The sequence below is a fragment of the Macrotis lagotis genome, chromosome 6 (genome assembly GCF_037893015.1).
Source record: "Macrotis lagotis isolate mMagLag1 chromosome 6, bilby.v1.9.chrom.fasta, whole genome shotgun sequence".
Taxonomy (NCBI): domain Eukaryota; kingdom Metazoa; phylum Chordata; class Mammalia; order Peramelemorphia; family Peramelidae; genus Macrotis; species Macrotis lagotis.
This window is the reverse complement of record NC_133663.1, coordinates 222328556-222354773: the sequence shown is the minus strand read 5'-3', so window position 1 is coordinate 222354773 and position 26218 is coordinate 222328556. Positions and strand designations below refer to the sequence as shown.

Sequence of the window (26218 nt, the reverse complement as noted above, 5' to 3'; positions counted from 1 at the left end):
TTTTCAATCACTCATACTTTGACTTCTTTGTTGTAATATGTATATATATACACATATATATGTATATATGTATATATATATATGTATATATAATATTCTTGTTCTGTTAATTTTGTTCTGTGTCAGTTCATACAAATGTTCCTACATTTCTCCTGGTTTTTCTCTCATATTCATTATTTTTTGCTGTATAATAATACATCATTACATTCATATACCATGGGTTTTTAAAGCTATTTACTAATTTTATGAGCACACATATTATCTTTATTACAAAAAAATGCCTCCATAAATATTTGGATATATTGGACCTTTGCTTCTTCCACTGACTCCTTTGGGGGTTTGTGCCCAATAATATAAACTTTACAGGTAAACCAAGGCCCAGAGAGGAAAAGTAACTTAACCATAGTTAATTATTTAAAGAATCTAGACTCCCCATATATACTTTTTCCTACTATTCCATACTTTGTAATGTAACTCGTGAGATATCTGTCATCAACACCTTTATGGTATCTGTCATCACCATCACTTTCATCCTTGTCACCATTGCAATTATATTTGTAATCCATTTTATCATCACCATCAAAGTCTCCCATTATCACTACCACTACTACCACCATCATCATCTAAAAGGATTTATTAATTGTATATAGGCAAGATCTAGATTTTTGTAAGAAGAAAGAGGACCTTGATACAGATGCTGATACAAATTCTTATAATGAAGAAGAAAAACATTCAAACTAGACTAATGGACAATGACATTTTAAATCATATTCTGACCTAAGGGGCTGTTATCTTCAAAATCTACTGAACAAACTTGGTAGAGGAACTCATTTGACATATAATGTGCTAATGAAATATGGCATCTAGCCTAACCCAGTGGCTAGGAACTAGACACAGTTCTGCCAGTGTGCTGGAATGCCCCAGTTGATGTTTCTGATACTGTGAAACATCTTTCAGTGGTGCAGCTGAGCATTGGGGGTACAACTGGGCAGTCCCCAAACCTATAAACCTTCATTGAACATTTTTGACTAATTGATCTATTTAAGCCACTGTTGTCATGTCTACTCTTTGCCCTCAGGTTTCATATATAACAAAGCAATCAATCAACAAACATTTATTAGGTGACTGTAATGTGCTAAATATTGGTTAAATATTAAATTTATATTATATTATATTAAATTATAAATATAAATAAATATATATTCTGGAGAATATAGAAACCTTTACTACTGTACTTGTGCATGTGATTCCCATAAGCATTTATTAACTGCCTGCTTAATAAATGTACTGTGACAGATATTGGGATACAAAGATAAAATGAAAAAGTCTTTACCTTCAAGAATTTTATAGTTTAATGGGGAGCTACATTGTGAAAACAGTTAAGTATATATAATAGTACAAGAAGGGAGAAATCAGGGATTGAGGAAAGGATTCCTATAGGAGGCATGAGCAACAAAGGAAGCAAAGAATTCTAAGATGGAAGTAAAGAGGGAGCGTACTGGACATGAGGGGCAGCCTGGGTAAATGCTAAGTGAAGGGTTGGATTCTGGATTCAAACCAATACTGTTCTAAGGAAAAAGGGGGGGGGTGAAGAACATACTATTCCAGCAGGCTATTAAATGAACCAAAAGATATCATGTAGTCTGGGCATTTTTGCCCCCTACTCTCCATGTTCAGTTTCATGTTGCCAAATTGGAATAGATCCAAGGCTGCCTTGGTTTCAGAGAGACACTGGACTTGACTCGGTCTAGATTGTTTGAAAATATGTTTGACTGCTATCCCTGTTGATTAACAGACCAACAGCAAGATGGAGGCTTTGGTTGACCCAATGGAAAAAGAAGAAATTCTGGCAATGGAGTTTATTGTTCAACCATTTTCAGAGAAGAACAATGGCATCTCAGGGTGATGCCTTGAATGGGACTTGAGAGACAGAGTTGTACAAAGTCACCAGCTATGGAAGAATTATGACCAAGAGTCAAGACAGGGATTCAGATTCAAGTTGTAGTACTTAATTGCTGCAAGTCCTTAAACAACTGGCATTTTCAACTTTTCACGTCTATTTCTGCACCTATAAAGTGAGGGTGATAGACCAGATGACTTATTAGATTCTTTGCAACCCAAATGTACAATTACTTTACAACAAAGGGTTAAAATTTGGGACCCCTGGCTTCACGAAACCCCCCCAAATTCCTAGAACTTAACCAGATGAAAATATAATTGAGAAATGTTTAGCTTAATAAATTAAAAAAGACAATATGACATAGATAATGTTAATTTTGTTGTTTTTAAAGTCAATATTCATTTTTATTTGAATTTGACACCACTGATCTGGAATATAGAAGTTCCCTCAAAACAGAGGAGAGAATAGGTATTTATGCTGTACCTACCAAGTGCTTAATAGTTTGTTGCTTGTTTGATTTTAGGGGTTTTTTGGGGGGAGGGTAGGTGGAGAGATTGGTGTTACTGTTTTTTTAAATTATTATCTTATGTGATCCTCATAATAATCTTGCAAGGTAGTTGCTATTATTATCCTCATTTTATAGTCAAGAAATTGAATCAAACAGGAATTAAATAACTTGCCCACAGTCACACAGATAGGTGCTGCAATGGATAAAGTCAGGAAGAGTTCAAATCTAAGTTATCAGTTGTATAATCCTGGGTGAATCACTTAAATCAGCTTGCCTCAGTTTCCTCATCTGAAAAATAAGCTGGAAAAGGAAATGGTAAACCACTTCAGTATCTTGGCCAAGAAAACACCAATGGAATCATGAAAAGTTGACTAAGACTGAAGAACAAATGAAACAGCTACAACAACCTGGTAGAAAAAATTTGGAAAATTAATTTAGAATTTGAAAATGAATTTTACTGCTGTTATTTAGTACCAGCATGATTTTGGACATATTATTTAACCTTTGAAAGCCTTGTTTTATTCATCTATAAAATGAGGAGACTGGAAAAGCTGATCTTTAAGCTCTCTTCCTAATCTAAAGAAACAATTCTTCATAATCATAATCTTCAATATAATCAACAAAGCCTATCTAATTTTTTTTTGTTTTTAAAGTACAACAAAATACAGAATAATTTGCAACAAGGACTCAAAATTACAAAATGGCAGCAGTCTCTTCTTCATAACTGTTTTCAAACTCAATTTCAGTTTTCCTTTTTTCTCTGGATTTTCTTACAAAACAATAACTAAATCAACAATGTGACATAAAACTAAGGGCAGAACAACTCTTAAAAGATAAGGTTGATAAAACATTTTTCTTGTTAGGTCCTGGTGATATCTTTAAAATTAAAAATAAATACCAAACCCATGTTTTGAATTTTTTGTTTTAAAAAACTACCCAGGGAAATTTAATAACACCATTCCTATATCTAAGAATAAAAATAGCATGAGAAAAAAAATGTCTTGTGGAGGCCTCCAAACTTATTTCCTGTATAAAGATGGTAGTTTAGACAAAGCTCAGGAAAAGAGAAGAAAAGATAGGGGGTGGGGGAGGGAGGAGGAAGGAGTGGCCTACATCATTTTGAGACAAAAGATTTAAGAAACTGTGTGGAGTCCTGATGACATTCTGCAGACAGTGTGGCCTATGACTGTCATGAAAGATATAGTAGAGCCTACAATGAGTCTTTGGTCATCAAAACACTGCTCCCTATACCTCTGCCTCCCAGTATGTTCTCAGAAGTGAAAAAAAGACTGGCTGTTTTGCTGACGCCATCTCTTCTCCCCAGGAATGGCTAATTTAGTTCTAAGAAGATTGTTTGCCTCAGAATTAAAAGAGATTTCACAAGGAAAATGAGAGGAAGCATGCCCTAGTAGATAGAGAACTGGCCCTAAAGCCATAAAGACCACCAAAGTTTCTGACCTAGATAGAGGGAGTTTCTTCAACAGTGAAATCATAAGTCTGGTCCCCATCCCCCTAACTCATCACTAGCTATTTCTTACTTTACCCAAATCATATGCTAATGTTTCATGTTGGTATGAACCATCATACAATGACCAATGGGAGGCCTTCAAGTATGGATTTGGGAATAGACTATATATTAGTCACCAGGCTAACAATGAGGATATGTTGAAGGGAGTTGTGCTGGAAAGCCTAGAACTCAATCAAAGAAAAAGGACCAGACAAGATAGTGTTAACCCAACTGTTAAAAGCTAAAGCCCCAGAGGGACCACTTTGCTCCTTATAAAGAGATCTCCTGGTGCCATCTTTTAGACTGAAAATATTTTTTTACCTTTTTTCTATCATGAATCCCTTTTGGCAATCTGGTGAAGTACAAGCATCTTCTCAGAATATAGTTTTTAGATATATAAAATTGCAAAGAAAACAAATTATGTTAAAATAATGTTTATTAAAATAGTTTTTTTTAACTCTCTCTTTGATAAAAACTGCTGGGAAAATTGGAAGTTAGTATGGAAGAAACTTAGATTAGACCAACACCTCACACCCTATATCAAGATAAGATCCAAATGGATACAGGATTTAGTCATAAAAAAACAATACTATAAGCAAACTAGAAGAACAAGGAGTAGTTTACCTGTCAGATCTATGGAAGCAGTTTATGACTAAGGAAGAGATGGAGAACATCACTAAAAACAAACTAGATGATTTTGATTACATTAAATTAAAAAGCTTTTGCACGGGTAAAACCATTGTAACCAAGATCAAAAGAAATGTAGTAAGATGGGAAACAATCTTTACAACTAATGTTTCTCACAAAGGACTCCTTTCTAAAATATATAGAGAACTGAGTCAAATCTTTTTTTTAAAAAAAGTCATTCCCCAATTGATAAATGGTCAAAGGATATGCAAAGGCAAATTGCAGATGAGGAGATCAATGCAATCCACAGTCATATGAAAAATTGCTCTAAATCATTACTTATTAGAGAAATGCAAATTAAAGCTTCTCTGAGGTACTACCTCACACCTCTCAGACTGGCCAATATGACCAGAAAGGACAATTATCATTGTTGGAAGGATTGTGGGAAATCTGGGGACTATTACATTGTTGGTGGAGCTGTGAATTCATCCAACCTTTCTGGAGAGTAATTTGGAACTATGCCCAAAGGGCAACAAAAATGTGCATACCCTTTGATCCAGCAATACCACTGCTGGGTCTGTACCCTGAAGAGATGATGAAAAAGGGTAAAAATATCACTTGTACAAAAAAATATTCATAGCAGCCCTGTTTGTGCTGGCAAAGAATTGAAAATCAAGTAAATGTCTTTCAGTTGGGGAATGGCTTAGCAAACTGTGGTATATGTATGTCATGGAACACTATTGTTCTATTAGAAACCAGGAGTGATGGGAATTCAGGGAAGCCTGGAGGGATTTGCATGAACTGATGCTGAGTGAGATGAGCAGAACCAGAAAAGCACTGTATACCCTAACAGCAACATGGGGGTGATGATCAACCTTGATGGACTTGCTCATTCCATCAGTGCAGCAACCAGGGACAATTTGGGGCTATCTGCAATGGAGAATATAATCTGTATACTACAGAAAGAACTGTGGAGTTTGAACAAAGATCAAGGACTATTAACTTTAATTTTTTTTAGGTTTTTGCAAGGCAAATGGGGTTAAGTGGCTTGCCCAAGGCCACACAGCTAGGTAATTATTAAGTGTCTGAGACCGGATTTGAACCCAGGTACTCCTGACTCCAGGGCCGGTGCTTTATCCACTGCGCCACCTAGCCGCCCCTATTAACTTTAATTTAGAAAAAAAAACTGATATCTTATTGTCTGATATTACTATCTCTAATACTTTGTTTCTTCATTAAGGATATGATTTCTCTCTCATCACATTCAATTTGGATTAATGTATACCATGGAAACAATGTAGACTAGCAAATTGGGGTGGGGGAGGGAAGTAAGATTAGGGGAAAAAATTGTAAAACTCAAAATAAATAAAATCCTTATAATTCAAAAAAATAGGTTAGAAAAAACACAAATTTACAGATCTCGGAACTCTTTTTTTGTAAGCATGGGTCTCTATAGTCTGGTCCTAGACTTTCAACTATCACTGATCCCTTACCTATGTCTATCATTCAAGTACCAGCACAGCTATACTTGGAAATGCTCATCTCTAGGAGAGGATAATATCTATATTGGTAGAGGGAACATCTACTTTAAAGGAATGGTAGATCATAAGAACATAGTATTTAGGGCCAGAGGGGGACCTTAGGTGAGGAAACTGAGACTCAGAAAAGATGAAGGGATTTCCCTAATTACAGGATAGAAGTGGTGAGCCAGTAATTGACTTTGTTAAAGTTGAATCGAGTTTACTTTGAGTTTTACTGACTCCAAATTCAGGGATCTGTCCCTCTATATCATAACACCTCATTGAAGTACAAACAGGATTGTAAGAACCCAGATTTAGAACTGGAAGATATGTGAGAAGTTTATCTAATCTATTACAATAAGGAAACTGAGTCTCACTGGGGCAAACAAATTTTCCTAATTTTACACAGGTAGTAATTAAGTGGCAATGGTGGAATTCAAATCTAGGTGCTTTAACTCCCATTGCAGTAGTACCCTTCCTCCATACCTGCTGTTTTGCTAATATATCTTAAAGTCAGGATATCTTCCAGCAGAATTTTTTTTTCCTTAAAGTAATAGTAGGATATGGTTTATGGCTTAGTCTTGTCTTAATTATCTGTTTCATCTGGAAAAACCCAAAATAGAACTAGATGAAGACACACTCAAAAAAAAGTCCCTGTTTTTTAAAATAACTTATATGGTATTTTTTTATTATATGTACTTTCTTTTTTAGGTTTTTGCAAGGCAACAGGGTTTAGTGACTTGCCTCAAGGTCACACAGCTAGGTAATTAGTAAATATCTAAGGCTGGATTTGAACTCAGGTCCTCCTGACTCCAGGGCTGGTGCTTTATTCACTGTGCCACCTAGCTGCCCTGGTATTTTTTATTATAGATATTGAAAATTTATTTCCTTAGTTCTGTTGGAACTGAGAGAATGGGAAGAAATAGTGGGCATTTAACGTATTCTTTTTCTTTCTTTGTTTCGGTTTTGAGACCCTGCAGCAGCTATAACTGACCAGAAGAAGGAGCTCATGCCTATTTCCTTTCAAGAACATGGCTTGAAAGCAGGTCTGTTATCAAGTATTTGACTGCCCTTGTCCTCAGAGGCAATAAAGTGCCGAGGGCATCACCTTTATAAAAGGCAGGGGAGATCTGACCTTATCTCTCATAGTAAAGTCTCTGCTGATGCAAGCAGAGAAATGGAGCTGGAAACTTTATGGAATGAGATAGGAACAATGCAACTTTGAGTCCATTGGTGTTTCTGGTAAGCCAGAGCCAAGTAGATTCATTAAAACATCACATCAAATGGGAACATTTTTTTTCTTGCACTTCCCACAGCGTGGTCTTGCCAGGCTGATTAATACAGCTCCCTAATAGGTTGCATTGGCTTTTTAGCTGTTTCTCCCCCACCATCCACTAACATCCACCACACTGGCCTTTGGGTTTTTTTTCTTCTCTTTTTTTTCTGCATTGAGGGTACTGCTAACTATGGAACACATATTGTAACACATTTGGAATGGTATGAGAAATGAGCTCATTCTGTGTCTCTGTCCACGGAGCTCCAACTGATTGAATACTCGCCAGGCTGTCAGAACCATGAAACTGAAATTCCCTAATCCTCCCTTGCCCAGAGCCGCTCTCTGGGAAAGAAATAACTTCTAATAGGAAACGCGTTGCTAAAATTGAAGATAAGATTTCACAGCTGGTACTTCCTTAATGAACAAAATAAAATACACAAGACTGTAGATGATGGAACTTATAGGAAACTTGTTTTCTCAATCTTAAATCCAAAAGCTGTGTTCCTGGATCTAAAAGATTAATAAAAATATTTATATTTAGCTATGCATAATGCATTTTTGTTTCTATTGAAATGAACTATTTGTATACACAGATGTTTCCTGTGGACTTTCTATCATTGCTTAAAGTTTTTTCTAAAATAACATGTCCAACTGAAAACAAAATCTCATTCTATCAACTTAAGCCCTTCACAAAATCTATTTATTTCTAGACTGGTTTTATTTGGTCTGGTTTGCTTTTTTGTTAAGAGTGTGAGGGCATTTTTAAAAAACAAACCCAAATTATATATTCTGTCACTTATAAATAAATCCAAGATTGAGAAATTATTAGAATGTTTTATCTTGGTACCTAGTACATTTGGAGACCCATTTGTCTAAACTGCTTTAGTGATTGACGTGCTACAGGCTCACTGGCATCATTTTCACAGGAAACACGGTAAATGATGTCTGCCCTTTGGCACACACCTGGTGGTGCTCTCTGTCTGTTTTTACAAACCTCCCTAAGCATTGTTCTGATAGAGGAGGCAGCTTGACCCTTTTTCCAGTTTGACTTCTGTGACCCTTCTCTTAGCACTCGGAAAGAAATTAAAAATATAAACCAGAGAAGAGTACACCAAAGGAAGGAAACGTGGTTTTACACATCAGCAATATTTTTTTTATGATGATCCTGCCTTAATTGAAAAATGGCATGAAGCCCTTATGAAAAATTAAGATTTGGGAATTGGTTCCTAATATCTCAGTGATGAATGCATATTTTTTCTTCACTAGTGGTTACTGTCAGGGAATTTTGAAATAATAGGGCAGTATGTTGAAATAAGAAATCACTCTGTATCATTTGAAGGGCCATGGCACCATCCTGTCTGGCTGACACTACTCTAAGAGCTTCAATGCCAGGGGCTGAGCAAACTGGATCCTTTTTAATGGAATTTATGTCCAAACCGGTAAATGAGTTTTGATGCTGCCTGTGGTTACCAAGAACACTGAATGTACTCAGAGTTCTAACACTCTTGGGAGAAACTGCACTGGGGAGGAATGAAGCACCTGGTGTTCTTTGGACATGAATGAAACTCTCTAACGGGGAATGTTAAATAAAAGTCCTTCTGCACAGATCGAATGGTCCTTTCTCATCATTAGCTGTGGGACTCCAGAAAGTGACTTGTAATTCTTAGTTGGAAATTTCTTCAACAAATATTTATCATCTTTGTTTTTTTTTTCAGTCCCTTCGATTGTGTCTGGCTTTTTGTGACCCCATTTGAGGTTTTCTTGGCAAAGACACTAGAGTGGTTTACCATTTCCTTCTCCAGGTCATTTTACAGAAAAGGAAACTGGGGCAAACAGGATTAAACAACCTGCCCAGTATCTCCCAGCTTGTGTCTGAGGCTGGATTTGAATTCAGGTCTTCCTGATTCCAAGATAGATACTGTATTCACTGTGTCACCTAGCTGTCCATATTTATCATATATTTAATATACTATAACTAAAGTTACCCTTGGCATCACTCTGAGCAATATGTGAGACTTAGGGTTACCACCTTGGTGCTAAGAGCTCTCTGTGTAATTTCTGACAAGTCACTTAACTTCTCTAGGTCTTGATTTCTTCATCTGTAAAAAGAGGAGATTGTCATAGACAATCGCTAAGATACCTTCAACCTCTAAAGAGTAATTAGAAGAGGGGCAGCTAGGTAGTGCGGTGGATAGAACACTGGCACTGGAGTCAGGAGGATCTGAGTTCAAATCCATCCTCAGACACTTCATCATAACCTAGCTGTGTGCCCTTGGGGAAATCACTTAACCCTATTGCCTTGGGCAAAAAAGAAGACTAGAACAGAAGGAGAATTAATTAATAAGCATTTATTGATTCTTCTATTGATCAAACAATGTACCTATTACTAGGGATACAAAATAAAAAAATGGGATAATGCTTGTCTTCTAGGAACTTACATTCTTTTTTTTAATTTAATTTATTTTTTCAAATTGTTTTAACCCAATCTTGCTTCCCTCCTCACACCCCCCCACAAAAGGCAGTCTGTAAATCTTGACATTGTTTCCATGCTATACATTGATCAAAATTGAATGTGTTGAGAGAAAAATCATATCCTTAAGGAAAAAATAAAAGATAGCAAAATTTAAAAAATAAGATAACTTTTTTTAAATTAAAGGTAATAGTCTTTGGTCTTTGTTTAAACTCCACAATTCTTTCTTTGGATATAATTGTATTCTCCATCACAGACACCCCAAAATTGTCCCTGACTGTAGTACTGATGAAATGAGCAAGTCAATTAAGATTGATCATCAACCCCATGTTGCTGTTATGGTGTACAATGTTCTTCTGGTTCTGGAGTTTACATTATTTTGAGGAAAACAACATATATACATAAAAGTATAATATGGATGTAGCCTAAACTCCCAATTCTTCCCTCTTGCTGGATTGGGGCTGGTTCTGTAACATGACCTGTACCCATGCTGTCAGATAAAGATTTCCTGGATTAGTGGCTGCATTATTACAACTCATTTTTGGAGTCCTAATGATAACCAGCATATGGGGAAACATTACTTCTTTTACTCACAATTGACAGTGTGCTTCCCATTTAAACAAATAAGTTAAAATAACATCATTAACCACTGATCATGAAATATTTTACCAAACTAGAATACCAAAGTAAAAATAATTATAACAGTTTACCCATAAATATGGGTATACTCTTTCACCAATGTACAGTGTGTCCATGTGAGAAAGTGGGCACAAATTTACAGAGAATTTAACAGAATGAGACAGGAATAGGGAAGCCCACATGCCCAGGACAACTTATAACACTGAACTATAGATCTTGATAACCTAATGGAAGGAACAGTCTGTGCCATACATCACCTGCTGAATGAGATCTCAGCTCTTCTGAGCATCTCTATTCTCCCACAGTTCAGTTTCCTCTTCATTGAATACTAATCTCAAGCCTCTGAGTTAAGTTCTTTTGGTGAAAGCAGAGACCCTAGGCTTAGGGGGTCTTTAGAAATATTCAGATCTGTTGTCTGTGCTCTGAGGCAACATTAGCTTTCTCAGCAGAATAGTTTCCCTGATCCTGAAATCTATATTCAAGTTTAATCATTTATCTTTGGAAGTGTATCTCCTTCTCAAGCCATACACAGTAATAAAGAGCAAAACAGACAAATCTCTGAACTGTTTCCACCTTGTGAGTTAGCCAGAAGCAGCAAAAATATAAGGTAGTCTAACTTTCCCTTCCCAGCCTTCAACTGAGAATGTTCTTTCCTCCAATCGACTTCAAATAGTAGAGCTGTCTGGAACTCCAATCGAATCAATTCCCAGAAGCGACTGAAAATTCTGCTTTTCTCTGTCCAACTTTTCTCAAATGTTTTCAGCACAAAGTAGCTCCTCTTCACTTCTTCCTTCAAATTACTCCTCCACTTTTGCTTCTTCATTTTGTTTTCTCTCTCCTTCCAGTCAGTTGCTATCTGCCTCCAAAGTAGGGAGTTAAGTGTCTCACTCAACCTTATAATGGAAAGTCAAAATTCGAACTGCTATAAATGCCACAGAAAAGTAACATACAATTGGCCCATACCTATGAAAAAAATAGTTATCTACATTTCTCAGCAATTGGGCCCAAAGTCTATAAAACCATCCTGTGTAAATGAACTGCTGGGCAACAAAGCTCTTGGGAGAGAGACATAAGCAAGGGGAATTGACATCCTCACTCTTAAGGGTGGAGGGCACTTCAGTCATATTTTCCTTTAGTAAGTCCTCTTTTCTCTGAAAAGCTGCTTTCTCTTAGGTTCTCACAATGCCATCATTTTTTAGAATGTGTTCTTTCTTTCAATACCTCTCAGAACTGTCCATGCTTCTAAGTGCTTTTTTCTGAGACAATGCTTATTCTTATATGTGCCCCTTTTTTGCCTCTTTTAAAAAGTAACAATGTTCATATCAAAAGGAAAAATAATTTGTATATTTATAGAAAAGTGTGTGTGTATATATATATACATATATATATATATATATATATATATATATATATGTATAGTGGTGAGTTGATGGTTTGTTGTTGTGAGGATCAAATGAGATGTTTGCAAAGTGTTTAGAATAGTGTCTAGCTCATAAAAGATTGCTTCATAAATGCTTACTTCCTATGCAAATAAGCAGAATTATTTCCTTTTACTTGTTTCTGCCCTTCAATGTATAAATATATTTTCCTGGGGGGGGGCATGATTCTCTTTCCAGTCACACAGTGTCTCTTTCCATCTGGGAGGGATTTTCTTCTGAAACTTAGACTAGGAAAAAAGGGAATAAAAATGTTGAAAATTCCATCTCATATACCAGTTCAACTAGTCACAGCACTCTCCAGCTACTGCTGCCTCATTCAGTCATTGCCTGGAGGTATCTGGGTACAATTTATCTCTCCGAGCTGGGAAGTTGTAAAAATGAATCAATAATTCTCCTTTTTCAACCCAGAGACCCCAGTCAGAGAACAATTCTGACAAAAATATACTACAGTTGTAAACCTATCTCTATCTCCTCTCCCATTTTCTCTTATGGCCCTTCTGTTCTGCATTTGAGTAAGGACAGAGATGGATTAACAGTGCAACGATTAATCAGGTTTATTATAATGACTGACTTAAAGTCAAAACAAATAGAAGGGCAAATCACGTTTTAAGAAACAGGTTAGGAGAAAGAGGTATGGGGGAAAGGGAGGGAGAAACAGAGACAGAAAGTGAGACAGATGTCATCATCTGGCAGCATTGTCCTTCCCAATGCTCCTCATACATGATCCCCACACATGGTCCTGATTCTGTCATCCAGAGTAGATATCTCAGTTGGTGACTGCTTCCCTCCCAGTCCACATAGCTTCATTGATCTCCTGCTTCTCAGATCTCTTTCAGCCCTCTCTTATGGGTTCTTTTAAGGGTTCATTACTCCAAATTCCTTAGGATGAGAGATAACTGTTAATCAGTCAAAGACTGATTGTCAGCCACAGGTCAAGGTGACATCCTAGGAGGGAAATTGGTGTGTTTTCTGCCCAGACTAGTATAGGCATCCATTTTTAATGTCGTGTTCTTCTCAGAAACACCAAGTAAAAGGTAATTTATATGTGGGTGAGGGGGATAAGTCCATTATGATAAGTCCATTAATAAATGGAGAGGTCAGGAAGCACCTCATAGAAGACATAGGCCTAAGAGCTTGAAAACTAGTAATTATAAGGGGAGATTTTGAGGAATGGGTGCATTCTGGGTGTGAGGGCAAATGCCTAGAAATCAGAGAAATGATACTCTATTGGGCGGAACAATCAGAAGATCTGTTTGACTGAACCGCAAAATGGAAGAAGGGGGATTTTAATGAAGATTCCAGGTCCTTTCCATTCTCCATTACATACTGATTACCTTGTGATGCCCAGCTTTGCTTTCTTGAGCATAATACGGATCTAAGTAGATCTCAAAGCTCCTTGAAAGTGATAGCTGGCACCTGAGTAGGGCAAACACTTAGGTGGCACAGTAGACAGAGAGCTGGACCTGGAACTAGGAAGACCTGAGTTCAAATTCAACTCAGTTCTGTGAACCTGGGCAAGTCATTTCACTAATTTGCCTCAGTTTACTTTACTGTGAAATTGAGATAAAAAAGCATCTACCTCCCAGGTTTATATGATGAGGATCACAATATAATTAAATGTTAATAATGGTGATTATCATCATGTCTGACACATTGTAGGCTCTTAATTAATGCTCAATCCTTTCTCCCAAGCCTCTCACACTTCCTCTTAAGGCAGACACTCTAGAAAAAATTTCAGTAATACAGCAAGAGGACAAGCTGCTACCTTCTTGTCTAGCAGAGAAGTCTGAATTTCTCAGCTGTTTGAATAAACATCAGAAAGTTGACAAATCCAAGCCTGTTTACTTCTCGCAAAGGAAGTGAAATTAACAAAAGGTCAAGAACTTCCACCATAATTAACTATTACTTTCTATATGGAGAGAAAGAAAAATGAGACATCTCACTCATGAGGTAGAAATGTGATTTCTATTCTGAAGGAGCTTACATTATGGTTGGGAAGATATACATACATTAACTGAAAAATATGTTTATTTAGCAATAAAGCAAACAATATAAACTGAGTATAGACATTGTATAGAAAAAGAAATGAACTATTAGATTATCTTGGTCAAAGAAGAACAAAAAAAAAAAAAAAGAAAAGATCCTGTACCACCCTCTAGGGGGGTTCTTTACTGATTAATACTCTCTCCCTTCTCCCCAAATAATTATTTGGTTAAAGTATCAGACTTCAAATCAAAAAGAACTGAGTCCAGATCCAGCCTCAGATACTATGTGACCCTAGGCAAGTCATTTAACCTTATTTGCCTCAATTTCTTCATCTGTAAAATAAGATGGAGAAGAAAATGGTAAAAACCACTCCAGTATCTTTGCCAAGAAAACCTTAAATGAGGTCATGAAGAACTGGAGACATTTGAAACAACTGAACAGCAATTCCCCTCCTTTCAAGTATTATATATATATATGTATACATATATATATATATACATATATATATGTATATATATATATATATTCACATATCTGTTTACATTCTATATATGCCCAGTAGAATGAAAACTCCTAGAGTATGGAGACTATTTGGTTTGTTTCTTTGTCCCTAGAACCTTGGAAAATGCTCTGAAATTTCATTTTAGAGAGAAGAGAGGCAATATAGTTATGCCATTTCATCTGTGAGGAGATTCTGCTATTGAAACCCCTACAAACAATTCGGACCACCAAATTATCTGTAATTTATAGTAAATTTTAAAAGTTATCAATATCTTTGGCTTTTACACCACCATTATTCTAGAATATATCCCCTTCCTCTCCTCTATCCAGGAAGTCATTCCATGTAACAAAGAATTTAAAAAAAGAAGGGAAAAAAAAATCAGGTCAGCAAAACTATCCAATATATCAGCTGATTCTGACAATGCCCTCTCAGTTCTAGTCCCCCATCTCTGCAAAGAAGGAAGGGAGATTTTTTTTTCTCATCTCTTCTCCAAGGTCATTATAACACAATGTTCAGCTTCATTTCTTTGTTGTTTGCTTTTTAACTTGTAGTTTTAGAAAGAGTTGGGGTTTTTGTTTTGTTTTGTTTTTAGATTTTTGCAAGGCAAATGGGGTTAAGTGGCTTGCCCAAGGCCACACAGCTAGGTAATTATTATTAAGTGTCTGAGACTGGATTTGAACCCAGGTACCCCTGATTCCAAGGCCGGTGCTTTATCCACTAGGCCACCTAGCCACCCCAAGAAAGAGTTGTTGGGGCAACTTTTAAGGCCAGATATGAACTGATTTCCTCATGGTCACTCAACTAGAATGTGTCCTGAATACAAGGCTGGATTGCTATCTACTAGATCATGATGCCTCATAAATATAATCACGGATCTAGAGTTGGAAAGAACCTAAAAGGCCCGTAGACCCTCCCCTTTTTTTTATAGTTCAAGAAACTGAGGCTCAGGGAGATTAATTGATTTACCTTAACTACAGATTTATTAAACCTAAGTGTCAAAGGTTACGTTGTCATTGCTTTTCAGTTGTTCACAGAAATGTCCTGACTCTTCATGTCCCCATTTGGGGGTTTTGCTTGGCTTGCTTGGTTTGCTATTTCTTCATTTACCAACCACAATTCCCAAGGACCCAAGGATGAAACATGCTATATATCTCCACAGATTTTTTTGTATATGTACAATTCCCTATTGCACATAGCCAAAAAAAATCTATCTTGATCTGCATCTGTCCCCTAAGTCTATCACCTCCTTGTCAAGAGGTAGATAGAGTGTTTCATCATCAGTCCTCTGGAATTGTGACTAGATGTTGGTTGATTAGAGTTCTTAAGTCTTTCAAAGTTGTTTCTCATTACAACATTGTTTTAGTATAAATTGTTCACCTGCTTCTGCTTACTTCTCTTTTTATCGAACTCCATGTTTCTCTGAAACTGTTTTTGGGCAGCATTGAATAGGGAAACTCCTGTAATAAGAAGTCAAATGAGCAAGCTATATATCATGGACTGAATACCCATGCTGACTGGCAACAACTTGTCACTATATTCACTCTCCTAAAAACATTTATCTCTTCTTCATATTAAGGACTCAAAACTTTTATATCATGAAAACTTGAGTTCAAATCCTGATTCAGATACTTCCTGATTGTGTGTCCCTGGGAAAGTTTGTCCTCTCTATGCTTCAATTTCTTCACCTGGAAAATTGGTCCACAATAGAATCTACTTTTTAGGGTTATTGTGAGGATAAAGATGAGATAATATATTTGTAAAATGTTTTTCAAACCTGAAATGCCATATAAATGTATGTTTAAAAAACCCAAGAGCAAATACAAGACCTGCCTTTTTACCATTGTGTAGCTCTTTCTCTTCTGCTAATGAAAAGACCGTCTCTTAGGGTCAGCTAAATGGATAGAGCACTGGCCCTGGAGTTAGGAGGACCTGAGTTCAAATGTGACCTGAGACCCTTAATAATTACCTAGATGTGTGACCTTGGGCAAGTCACTTAACCCCATTGCAATGCAAAAACAAAAGAAAAGACTATCTCTGTAAGATGCTAACTTGAAAAAATAAATAAAAATTTGGAGCTGCAGCATAAAATATGGTAATTCAATAGTGCCACAGACACATTGCTGACAAAAATTGGAAGAGATAATTTTTTTTTAGTTCTAGCCAGTATGAAAAAAATTATTTACTTTAGTTTCAGTTTTTAAAATGATGGAGATTTTAAAACAATAGCAATAATTAATTTGAGTTTCCTAATGAAGTTAACAATTTTTCAGTCTTCATGTTTTATTTTGATTTTTAAAATTACTGATTATTACATTTCTGTAATAATAATCTATGTAATAATAGCTAGAATTATACATATACAAATAGGGAGAGAGAAATTTTCTTTTTCAGTCATTAGTTGTGTCTGACGCTTCATGATCCTTTTTGGTGGGTTTTCTTGGCGAAAATACTGTGGTCTGCTATTTCCTTTTCCAGTTCACTTTACAGATAAGGAAATGAATGTAAACAGAGTTAAGTGACTTACCAGGGTGACACAGATAGTAGATGTCTGAGGTAACATTTGAACTTAAGTCTTCCTTCCTGCAAATCCCACACTTTATTCACTTCTCTACCTAGTCATCTATATGTGGGTTCATAGATAGATAGATAGATAGATAGATAGATAGATAGATAGATAGATTTATACATATATTTACATATATATAATATAAAGTATTATTTATATACTTAGTGCTTTAAGGTTTGCAAAGTGTTTTACAAATATGTTCTCATTTGACCTGTACAACAACATCACTATGGGGTGAGCACTATTATTGTCATCTTAAAGATAAGGAAACTGGCTGAAAAAGGTTGACTTGCTCTAGGTTACACAACCAATGAGAACACAAGGCCATATATGACTTCTTGACTTTGGGCTCTATTCATTGTACCACCTGGGTGTATTCATGGTCTGACTTGGGGGAGATTTTAAAAAGCAGGTAAAATCCAAATGTTGGTTGGAGAAAAATGAAAAATAAAACAAAGATGTCAAATTGTTTTTTCTCTTAAAGTTGTTTGAAAGGATTCAAATTAGGACAGATACCAATTCCTGCTGAAATACCCAAGAGAAATATTTTTGTTTTGTTTTGCTTTGGGTGGGCTTTTTGACCATTGGCCAAAGGTAGCAGGCCATCTTTGAAAATTCCTGTGCCCATGAGATCTCTTTCTCAGAGATGTATTGCTCTCATCTTATTTCCTTGTTCCTCAGAAACAGAAAAGGCTAGAACTGTACTTTTTCTCCCTGGTGCCTGTTTCCATGGAGCCACAGTCTAGGAGGACAACAAAATGTACAACCCAATGCATAAACCAACCCACTTGTACTTGAAGAGTCAAAGGGTGATGGAAGAAAATTAGTTCTAGAAGAATGAGCTTGATATACTGAATAATAATAGACTCTCATCGTGATTGCTTGTGTTCCATATCTTATAACCCCATAGGAGACAATAATGAGAAAGAAAAAAGAAGCAATTGTGAGTATGCTCATGGCGGTTGTGATATGTGTAGGGACGTAATGTGGTCCAATGGAAACAATCACAGTTTAGGAATCAGGAGGCTTGAGTTCGACTCCCCACAAATTTTCTGGGCAGCCTTAGACAAAACATTTAATATCTATAGGTCTCAATTTCTATAACTGTTAAGTAAGTTAAGGATACTTCCAGATCTAACAAACTATGAATAAAGAGAAAGCAAAAGACTAGCCCAATGCCAATACAGTCTACCTCATCTAGAAACTCAGCTGGCAATGCTACACAGACACCTGCTGTGTAGAAAATGAGAACACTGTTTTCAGAGAGGTCATTACAAATTGGAGTCCCAAAGGAAATTGTCTGCAACATATAAAAGTGTGGAGCAGAACTTAAAGAAAATAGGACATTTGGCCGGGGGGGGGGGTGGATGAGGAGAAGGAGGGAGGAGAGGAGGCAAAACATTTCATCAAAAGACATTCACAGGAGAATTCGCTAAAACATGTTGGGTATCCTGTTCAAAAGCATGTGAAAAAATATTTCTTGACAATTTTTAAGGGGAGGAAAAGAACATAGGCTGATGTCTTTGTTTACTTGCACAATTGTTTGCTTTCTGATATGTCACTGTCAGAAAGGGATTTTAGCATTAGTGGTGATGCTGCTGCTGCTTCAGCTGCTGCCACTGATGATGACGATGATGATTGATGGCAGAAGCAAATGATTAACCATCATACCCCTGGAGCTCATTGCTAGCACTTAAATTATAGAAAAAAGACTTAACTCTCCCCATTGCCCAATAGGTAGGCTAGATCTCCTGGGGCCATTTTTGTTGCCTCCAAAATGTTCTTCTACCCTGTCCTCCCCATGGATTTTTAGACTGCTTCTCATTTCTTTTTTTCTCCTGCAGAAATGCTACCCTTCAATCCTTCCAAAGCTGGTTGACATCTCTCCCAGAATGGGCCAGTTGGTTGTGAGGCACAATGTTTCCTCTCTCTCAGATCAAAGAATTAAACTCTAGGGGTAGATTATAATTTTTGCTGAGTGTTTTACATGCAATAAAGGTCTTGGAATGGGGATAAAAGTCATAGGGTCTTAGAGCTTAGAACAAGGGTGCTTAACCTGAGGTCCACTGACGTCCCAAGGTTCTGTAGATAGACTAAAGGAGATCTGGTTTTGTTGTTAATATAATTAGTTTATTTTGTTGTCCTGTGTATTTTATCTATTTTTTTAATATCATGAGAAGACATCACAGAGAGTCAAAAAAGCAAACATCACAAATATGGTTTAAACAAAATTTATCTAGTAGAGACCTCCAAGCCATCCAATCCAGTTCCCCCTCCCATTTTACGGGGGGGGGGGGGGTAAACAATTGTAGAATCAGAAAAGATATCAGAAGCCATCTATTCCAACAAAAATCTGAAAAAGAATACCTACCATAACATTCTTCAGAAATTATCTTAATTGGTTGTTTCCCAGGGCTCTGTTGAACTTCTTTCCTTTTCTATCTACATTCTTTTACTGAATAATATCATTGACTCCTATAGGTTTAGTTGCCATCTCTATGCAGATATTGTATGTATACTGTTATTTCATTTTTTCTGTATAATATATATATATTCATTCTATATAATATCTCCATCTCTATATCTAATTATATATGATTAATATTAAATATCTAATGTATACTTATAATATTTTGCATATATTAATGAAATATCTATCTAAACCAGGGGTGGGGAACCTTTTTTCTTCCAAGGATCATTTGGATATAACATTATTCATAGGTCATACAGACTTAACAACTTAAAAATAGCCTGCATATTTGGCCAAATATTTAATTAATTTACCCCTTAAAAAGTTCCTAGATTTATTAAATTTCACATCCCACCTGTGCTTGCCATGGCAGCATCAGACCAAATGTTTCTGCAGACTTTATATGGCCTATAGGTCAGACATCCCCTACTACTGATCTAAACTATCTCTATATCTCTCCTATATATAAATATACACATATATATATATATACATACATACATACACATATACATATTCATCCTTTTTTGAGTTCTATTCTTTACTCTCCAACAGCCTATAGGGCATTTTGAACTGATTACCCCAGAGATATCCCAACTCTTACATGACCATAAAGGAATTCATTATCATTCCCAAAATTCACTCTCTTCTGAACTTTGCTATTTTTGCCTAGGAAGGTCGGGAAAAAAAAGATTTTTTTTAAATCAAGTAAGAAGAAAGGAAAAATAAAATAGTGCATCTCCTGTATCTCACTTGAAAGTTTTAATGAATGGTGAGTCAAACACATGAGAGCAGCAAACTTATTGGCAGATCTGTGCTCTGTAATATATTATTATTTTCGCATTGACTTTATATTTTGCATAACTTCCTGTATGGAAATTGGGCTCTTTTGAACTCTTCAGTCATATCCTTAGGTCAGTTAAAAAATTTCTTTCTCCTATTCTTTGCCTTCCCCTCCTCTGAGTGAAATGGGTTGGAAGCATTCAGGTAGATTCCACAGATGCTTTACTTATTCAAAGGGAGTCATGTGTATCCTGGAAGAATCTGGCCAACTTCATGGCCACCGTTCCTGCATGATACATACCCAGATGCCAGTTGGAAATTAGTTAAAGACCCTCAAGATACCTGACCTGGAGAAGAAAAGACTTATGGAGAGACATGATAACTGTATTCAGGCAATGGAAGGCATTATTAGAATCACAGAATTCATAATATTTAACAAGTTAGGAAGGATTTCAGGGATTACCTAGTCCAACTTGTATCTGAGTAGGAGCCACTGCTAGGATAACTCTCAAAAAATAAATCATCCAGCCTCCTCCTGAAGTCTTCTAGTGATGTGAAAACAATAGTTTCCTGATACAACCCATACCCTTGTATACTTCTAATTCTTAGGAATTTTTCCCTTCCACCTGATCTAAATCTGCTTCTCTGCAGTATCTTCCCCCTATACTCAATATATTTCTAAGGTACTAGATGGTATAATGGTTAGCATTCAGACCCTGCAGTTAGGAAGTCCTGAGTTCAAATCTCAGGCACTAACACATACTATATCTATGACCCTCACCTGAGCAAGGCACTTATCCTCTTATCTACCTCAATTTCCTCAAGTATAAAATGGAGATAATAATAATAGTGCTTACTTGCCATAATTGTGAGAATCAAATGAGATATTTGTAAAGCACTTAAGACAGTGTCTGGCACATGGTAGAGTTTAATAAAAGCTTGTTTTCTTCTTCCTAAATAGCATAAGATATATAAGAGAGGGAGAAGGGACAGTTAGAGGGAATTGTGATAGGAAGACTATCATAAAGAACAGCATGAGGTCACTCAGAGACAGAAAAGTTTGGGGTATTGTTTGGCTAGATTAGACATTCAGTGGAGCAGAATAATATGAGGGAAGAATAGAAAGGTAGGATGGTATCATCTGGTGAATCTAAAACATTTTAACTTTATAGAGTGGCAATAGGGAACCATTGGAGGGTCTTAAGCACAGAAAGGCTGTAGTTGGATCAAAATCTAAGGGAAATTAGTCTGCTAAAATGTTGCATGAATTAAGTTCATTTCAGTTCTTGAGATCCTCAAAGAGGGCGCAGGTAAAGGTAGGAAGACATGATAAGAGTTTACAGTTGATTCTTAGCTCCAGAGGGTAGAATTAAGAAGAACAAGTGGAAATTAACAGATTTCAGTTGAACTAAAAGGAAAATTCCCTAGTGATTATAACCATACAAAAGTAGAAGGGGGTGCCTGCCTTGGAAGGTCTTGTGTATGTCCCATTATTAGAAATCCTTGAGCATGGAGTGGCTAGGTGGCACAGTGGATGGAGCACTGGCCCTGGAGACAGGAGTACCTAAGTTCAAATCTGACCTCAGACACTTAATTACCTAGCTGTGTGGCCTTGGGCAAGCCACTTAACCTCATTGCCTTGCAAAAAACTAAAACAAATAAATCTTTGAACAGAGGCTGATAACCACTCTTTTTTACACTGTAATAAGGAGATTAAAGTTGGCCTGTTTGGTTTCTTAAGTCTTTACCACCTAGGGGATTCTGTGATCCTCTCGTATCCATTCTTGTTGGAGTTGAGTACCACTACAGTGGTCCCACATTAACCTGGAGCTTGGCGCTCCTTCCAACCCCAGGGCTAGGGCCAAAAACCTCGTTGGACCAATTCCCCAAGTTTCAGCCCCTGAGAGGGCTGCTAATGAATAATCTGACCCAAGTTCCTTCCTTGTCCTCACAAACTCACAAACTTATGTGAATAGACATTCTTTGTCCTCTGTGGGCATCCCAGGACAGCTTTACAAGTATTACATCATTAGGTCTTCACAATAACCCTGGGAGGTAGATGTTATTATCATCTCCATTTTACAGTTGAGGAAACTGATGTAAATAGAGAGATTATGAGAATTGCCTAGTTCACACAGTAAGTGTCCGAGTTTGGATTTGAACTGAAGTCATCCTGACAGTAGGATTAGTGTTCTAGCCACAACTTCCTCTAAACTTCATTCCATTTTTTCCCCTCAGCTAAGTGTAACTCCTGTCACTATGAAGAAAAAAAGAGAAAGAAAGAAAGAAGAAAGAAAGAAAGAAAGAAAGAAAAATAGGAGGAAGAAAGGAAGGGAGGGAGGGAGAAAGGAAGGAAAGAAAGGGAAAAGGAAGGGAGGAAGGGAGAAAGGAAGTAGGGAAGGAAGGAAGGAGAAGAGAAAAATAGGATTGATTCATCTAAGTAATTCCATGAGCTTCCATCTTGAAAATCATAATTGTTTCACCAGATTTTCTCCCAATTTTCTAAACCACCCTGTTCCACTTTGATTTCAACCTGTGAAGTTAGAGAGTCTGGATGTATTAACTATTTACTGTACTTGTGATCTTGAGTAAATCACATCCACCTGCTGGGACCTGGTTTCTTCAACTGTAAAATGAGGCTCTTTAGACTAATCTCTAGGAGTCAAAATTTGAAGATCCTGTGACCACAAGGAAATTTGATCACCTCCCTATTATCCTTCAGTGTTAGTCCCAGTGACAGTAGTTGAAAAAATGAAACATTTAAGCTGTCATAAGGGATTTATTGTTGCTGCTATTGTTTTAAAGAAATTGTGTAACAAAATTTTTATAGAGGAAAATTCCATCAAGAAGATTCCAATGGAAAAAAATATGTTTTTTTCATACTGGAGTTTATGATAAACACAGTGTACCTTTATTGAGAAAATGGAAGCTATCTTGACTTGACCAGAGGATATTATTCAACTGTAACCAAGGGAAAAAGAATGCTTTTTCCTATTAGTCAAGAAAAGAACAAGGTAGTTGTTTTGATGGTTGTTGTTGAGATTTGAGCGGGAGTAGTGGTAGTGATTAAAGAATCCCATTTTGTCCTTGGCACCTCACTGCACAGGCATATTTGTAAGTGTGCAAACTGTGAAATGACATCCCATTAACCTTTCTGGATTTGCTGTTTGCCTGGACTGATCTGGGACAACATACCACGCACATCTTCTAATCGTTTTGCTGTTTCACTGATTGCAGAAACTGCCTAGTAAAAAGTAGGTCAGAGAGGTTCATGACTTCACTTTGCCATTAATAGATGTCTGAATGGCACAGTCAGTGCCTCTGAATGTGACATTTGTACAGAAGAACAAAGGGGATTACCCACTAATGATCTGAAGCAAGAGTTCTTCATTTCTTCAACATACGGAGATTTTGCCAAATAAAGATTGGTGAATGCAAAGTACTGAAAATGTGATTTAAATGTGAACAAATGCTGGATGTTCTCGCTTTTAGTCTGGCATTTGTCTCTGAGCGGTCCTTGTCCCTGCTCCTGAGATTGTTATTCACCACATTACTTTCTATTTCATACAAAAAAAAAAAACCACCGTTCACCTCTTCTCTCCTATCTGGAACAGCCTCATAAACCTTGTTGCATCTCAACTCCTCCTCATCTCCCCATTTAGCTGCCTTAGAAATAGTTCCTTCTTTCCTCCTTGTCTCTACCTCCCCCTTCTCCTGCCCACTCCTCTTAGTGTTTGTTTTCTGTAGTCAAATTATTTACAGTAACTCAAGAGAACGTTTTAGAATGCTTCTTGTTTGGTAAAATCTGTGGAAAGTAAAACTGTGTCACAATATAATGAAATTAATTCAGTCCAATTGAATAGATATTTACTGGGAGTATACTGGATATGAGGCATTCTTCTAATTTCTGGAAGAGATGCAAAGAAGAAAAATATAGGGTCCTTCCCCCAAAGATCTCAGTGTCTAAGAAAAAGAAAAACAAAGTACTAAGACTGGAAGAGTTGGATAACTCCAGGTTGTAGGGTTCAGGGAGGAGATTGGGATTAGCCAAAGCTTGAAGGCTGAGTGAAATTTTAACATCCAGAGGATGGGACTTTCTCTGGGTGGGATAGAGTACATTCTAAGCAAATCCAAAACTAGGTTGGGATGACTGGAGTTTTGTTCCAGGTCACTAAAAATTTAGAATGTGCCAACAAAGCAACTGAATTTAGCACGTGGTAATTAAAAGAATAATTAGTTCCATTCTAGGATCATAGTTCCATAACTGGAAAAGATTTAGTAGATCAACTCTCTAATTTTCACAGGTAAATAAATCAAGACTTGTTAAGGTGTAAATGAATTGTCCAAGGTCAGATAACAAGTAACTAGCAACTTGAAAAGGGTCCAAGGCTAACTTATTCTTCTCATCTATCATTGTGGTTACCTCCCTACTAACAATTAATGGTATTTTAGGATTCTCCCTCCACTATCAACCAAAAGTTGATAAAAGTTTATTTGAAGGTATGTTTTGTGAAGCTTCTTCTGGATTAACTAAAATTGTTTGTTGCAGTTCTGATTATAAGGACAAGAAAAGACTTACAGTTACCATTAGGAAGGAAGGAAATAGTTGTGACAAAGTCTAGATATTGTAGTAAAAGAACGTTCTTTCTTATTAGGTGATATTATCAAAACGTCATCCATCTACAACAATTTTCTTAAACCACAAAAAATTCCTTTTTCTTGCTCCTAGCAATGAAAGGCAAACCCTCAACCCAACATAGGATGTTTCATGTGTTTTCATACTTAATTTGAAAAACAACTTCAGCAAATTCCTTTGAAGTTCTGCATGAACCAAACGCTTCCTTACCATTGATTGAGACTACACAACTTCTTAGAAATGAAGAAAGGATATATCATCCTAAAATCATACCGTTAAAATTCTCTAAAATAACAGTCAGGTAATAAATAAACACATACATGCCTTTGAAATGAACATGTACCAGGAAACAGAATTCAGCAAACATCTAAGCTGCTGCCTGTCATTGACTGATGTGATGCAAGATGCAGCCACTAGAAAGACATTTTGAAATGAGTCCTAAATTCAGAGAGCTGTCTTTTTTTTTTAAATCAACGCCTTTGTTTGACAAAGTCTAATTTCACTGGAATTGACAGGGCTGCATTTCACATGAGTCCATTTAACAAATGAGATTGAACAACCGTCTCATGCAATTTCATCTAATTCAATTTGACAGCCAAACCAGGTAGGTATAATAATGCTTTATACATTACAAATAGCTACCTTTCTCTGAAGGTGGCATATATGCTTTCCATGTACAGCTTGGCAGGAGTCATGGCCCAGGATGGGTTCTGAGGGACACAGCTTCCTTTACCTTTGACTTTAATCCTTTATCTCTGGATGTACCTCAGACAAATGGAGCTATGACAGTCACCATGGAAAAACAGACATGTAAACATCCATTTCACTATGAATATGAATGTGATAAATTCCCCCCAAAAGCTGGGGTAATATACCCCAAACTCTGGACATATGAGTAGTTCTTAGCATAACTGTTATCCCTAGAGTATCTTCCCTAAGAGCTTATACTCACCTTCAGATGTTCTCACATTACTTTTAATGAATAATAGAATTTGATGACTCTTTGTCCTCTTTTAGCTGGGTATTGATCAATCAATTAACAGGCATCTACTAAATATCTATTAGTTACTAGATACTTTGCTAAATGTCACAGTGGATAGATTGTTTATGCAATCCTAGAGTTAGGAAGATCTGAGTTCAAATTAAATCTCGGTTACTTCCTAACTGTGCATTTAACTCTGTTTGCCTCAGTTTCCTCATTTGTAAAATGAGCTGGAAAAGGAAATGGGAAAAAAACACTCCAGTATCTTGCCCAGAAAACCCCAGATGAGATCATGACAATTCGGACATGACTGAAAAACTGAACAACAATATCTTCTAAGTGTAATGGATGCAAAGATAAAAATAAAACCATCCCTGCCCATTAAAGAACTCTTGTCTTCCTTCCAG

At 36.6% G+C, this 26218-nt stretch overlaps 1 protein-coding gene across 4 annotated transcripts in view; it reads left to right on the top strand.

Moving 5' to 3' along the window:
- The window catches only part of RAI2 (retinoic acid induced 2), a 123229-nt gene that overhangs the window by 22738 nt on the left and 74273 nt on the right, over window positions 1-26218 (top strand). The window contains exon 2 of one of the 4 annotated variants that reach the window (XM_074192338.1): window positions 17622-26218. The exons of 2 other annotated variants lie outside the window; for them this stretch is intronic. In XM_074192338.1, coding sequence (XP_074048439.1) covers window positions 26156-26218 — 63 coding nt within the window. In that variant the 5' untranslated portion in view covers window positions 17622-26155. One more of the 4 variants, XM_074192337.1, reaches the window with a different exon arrangement.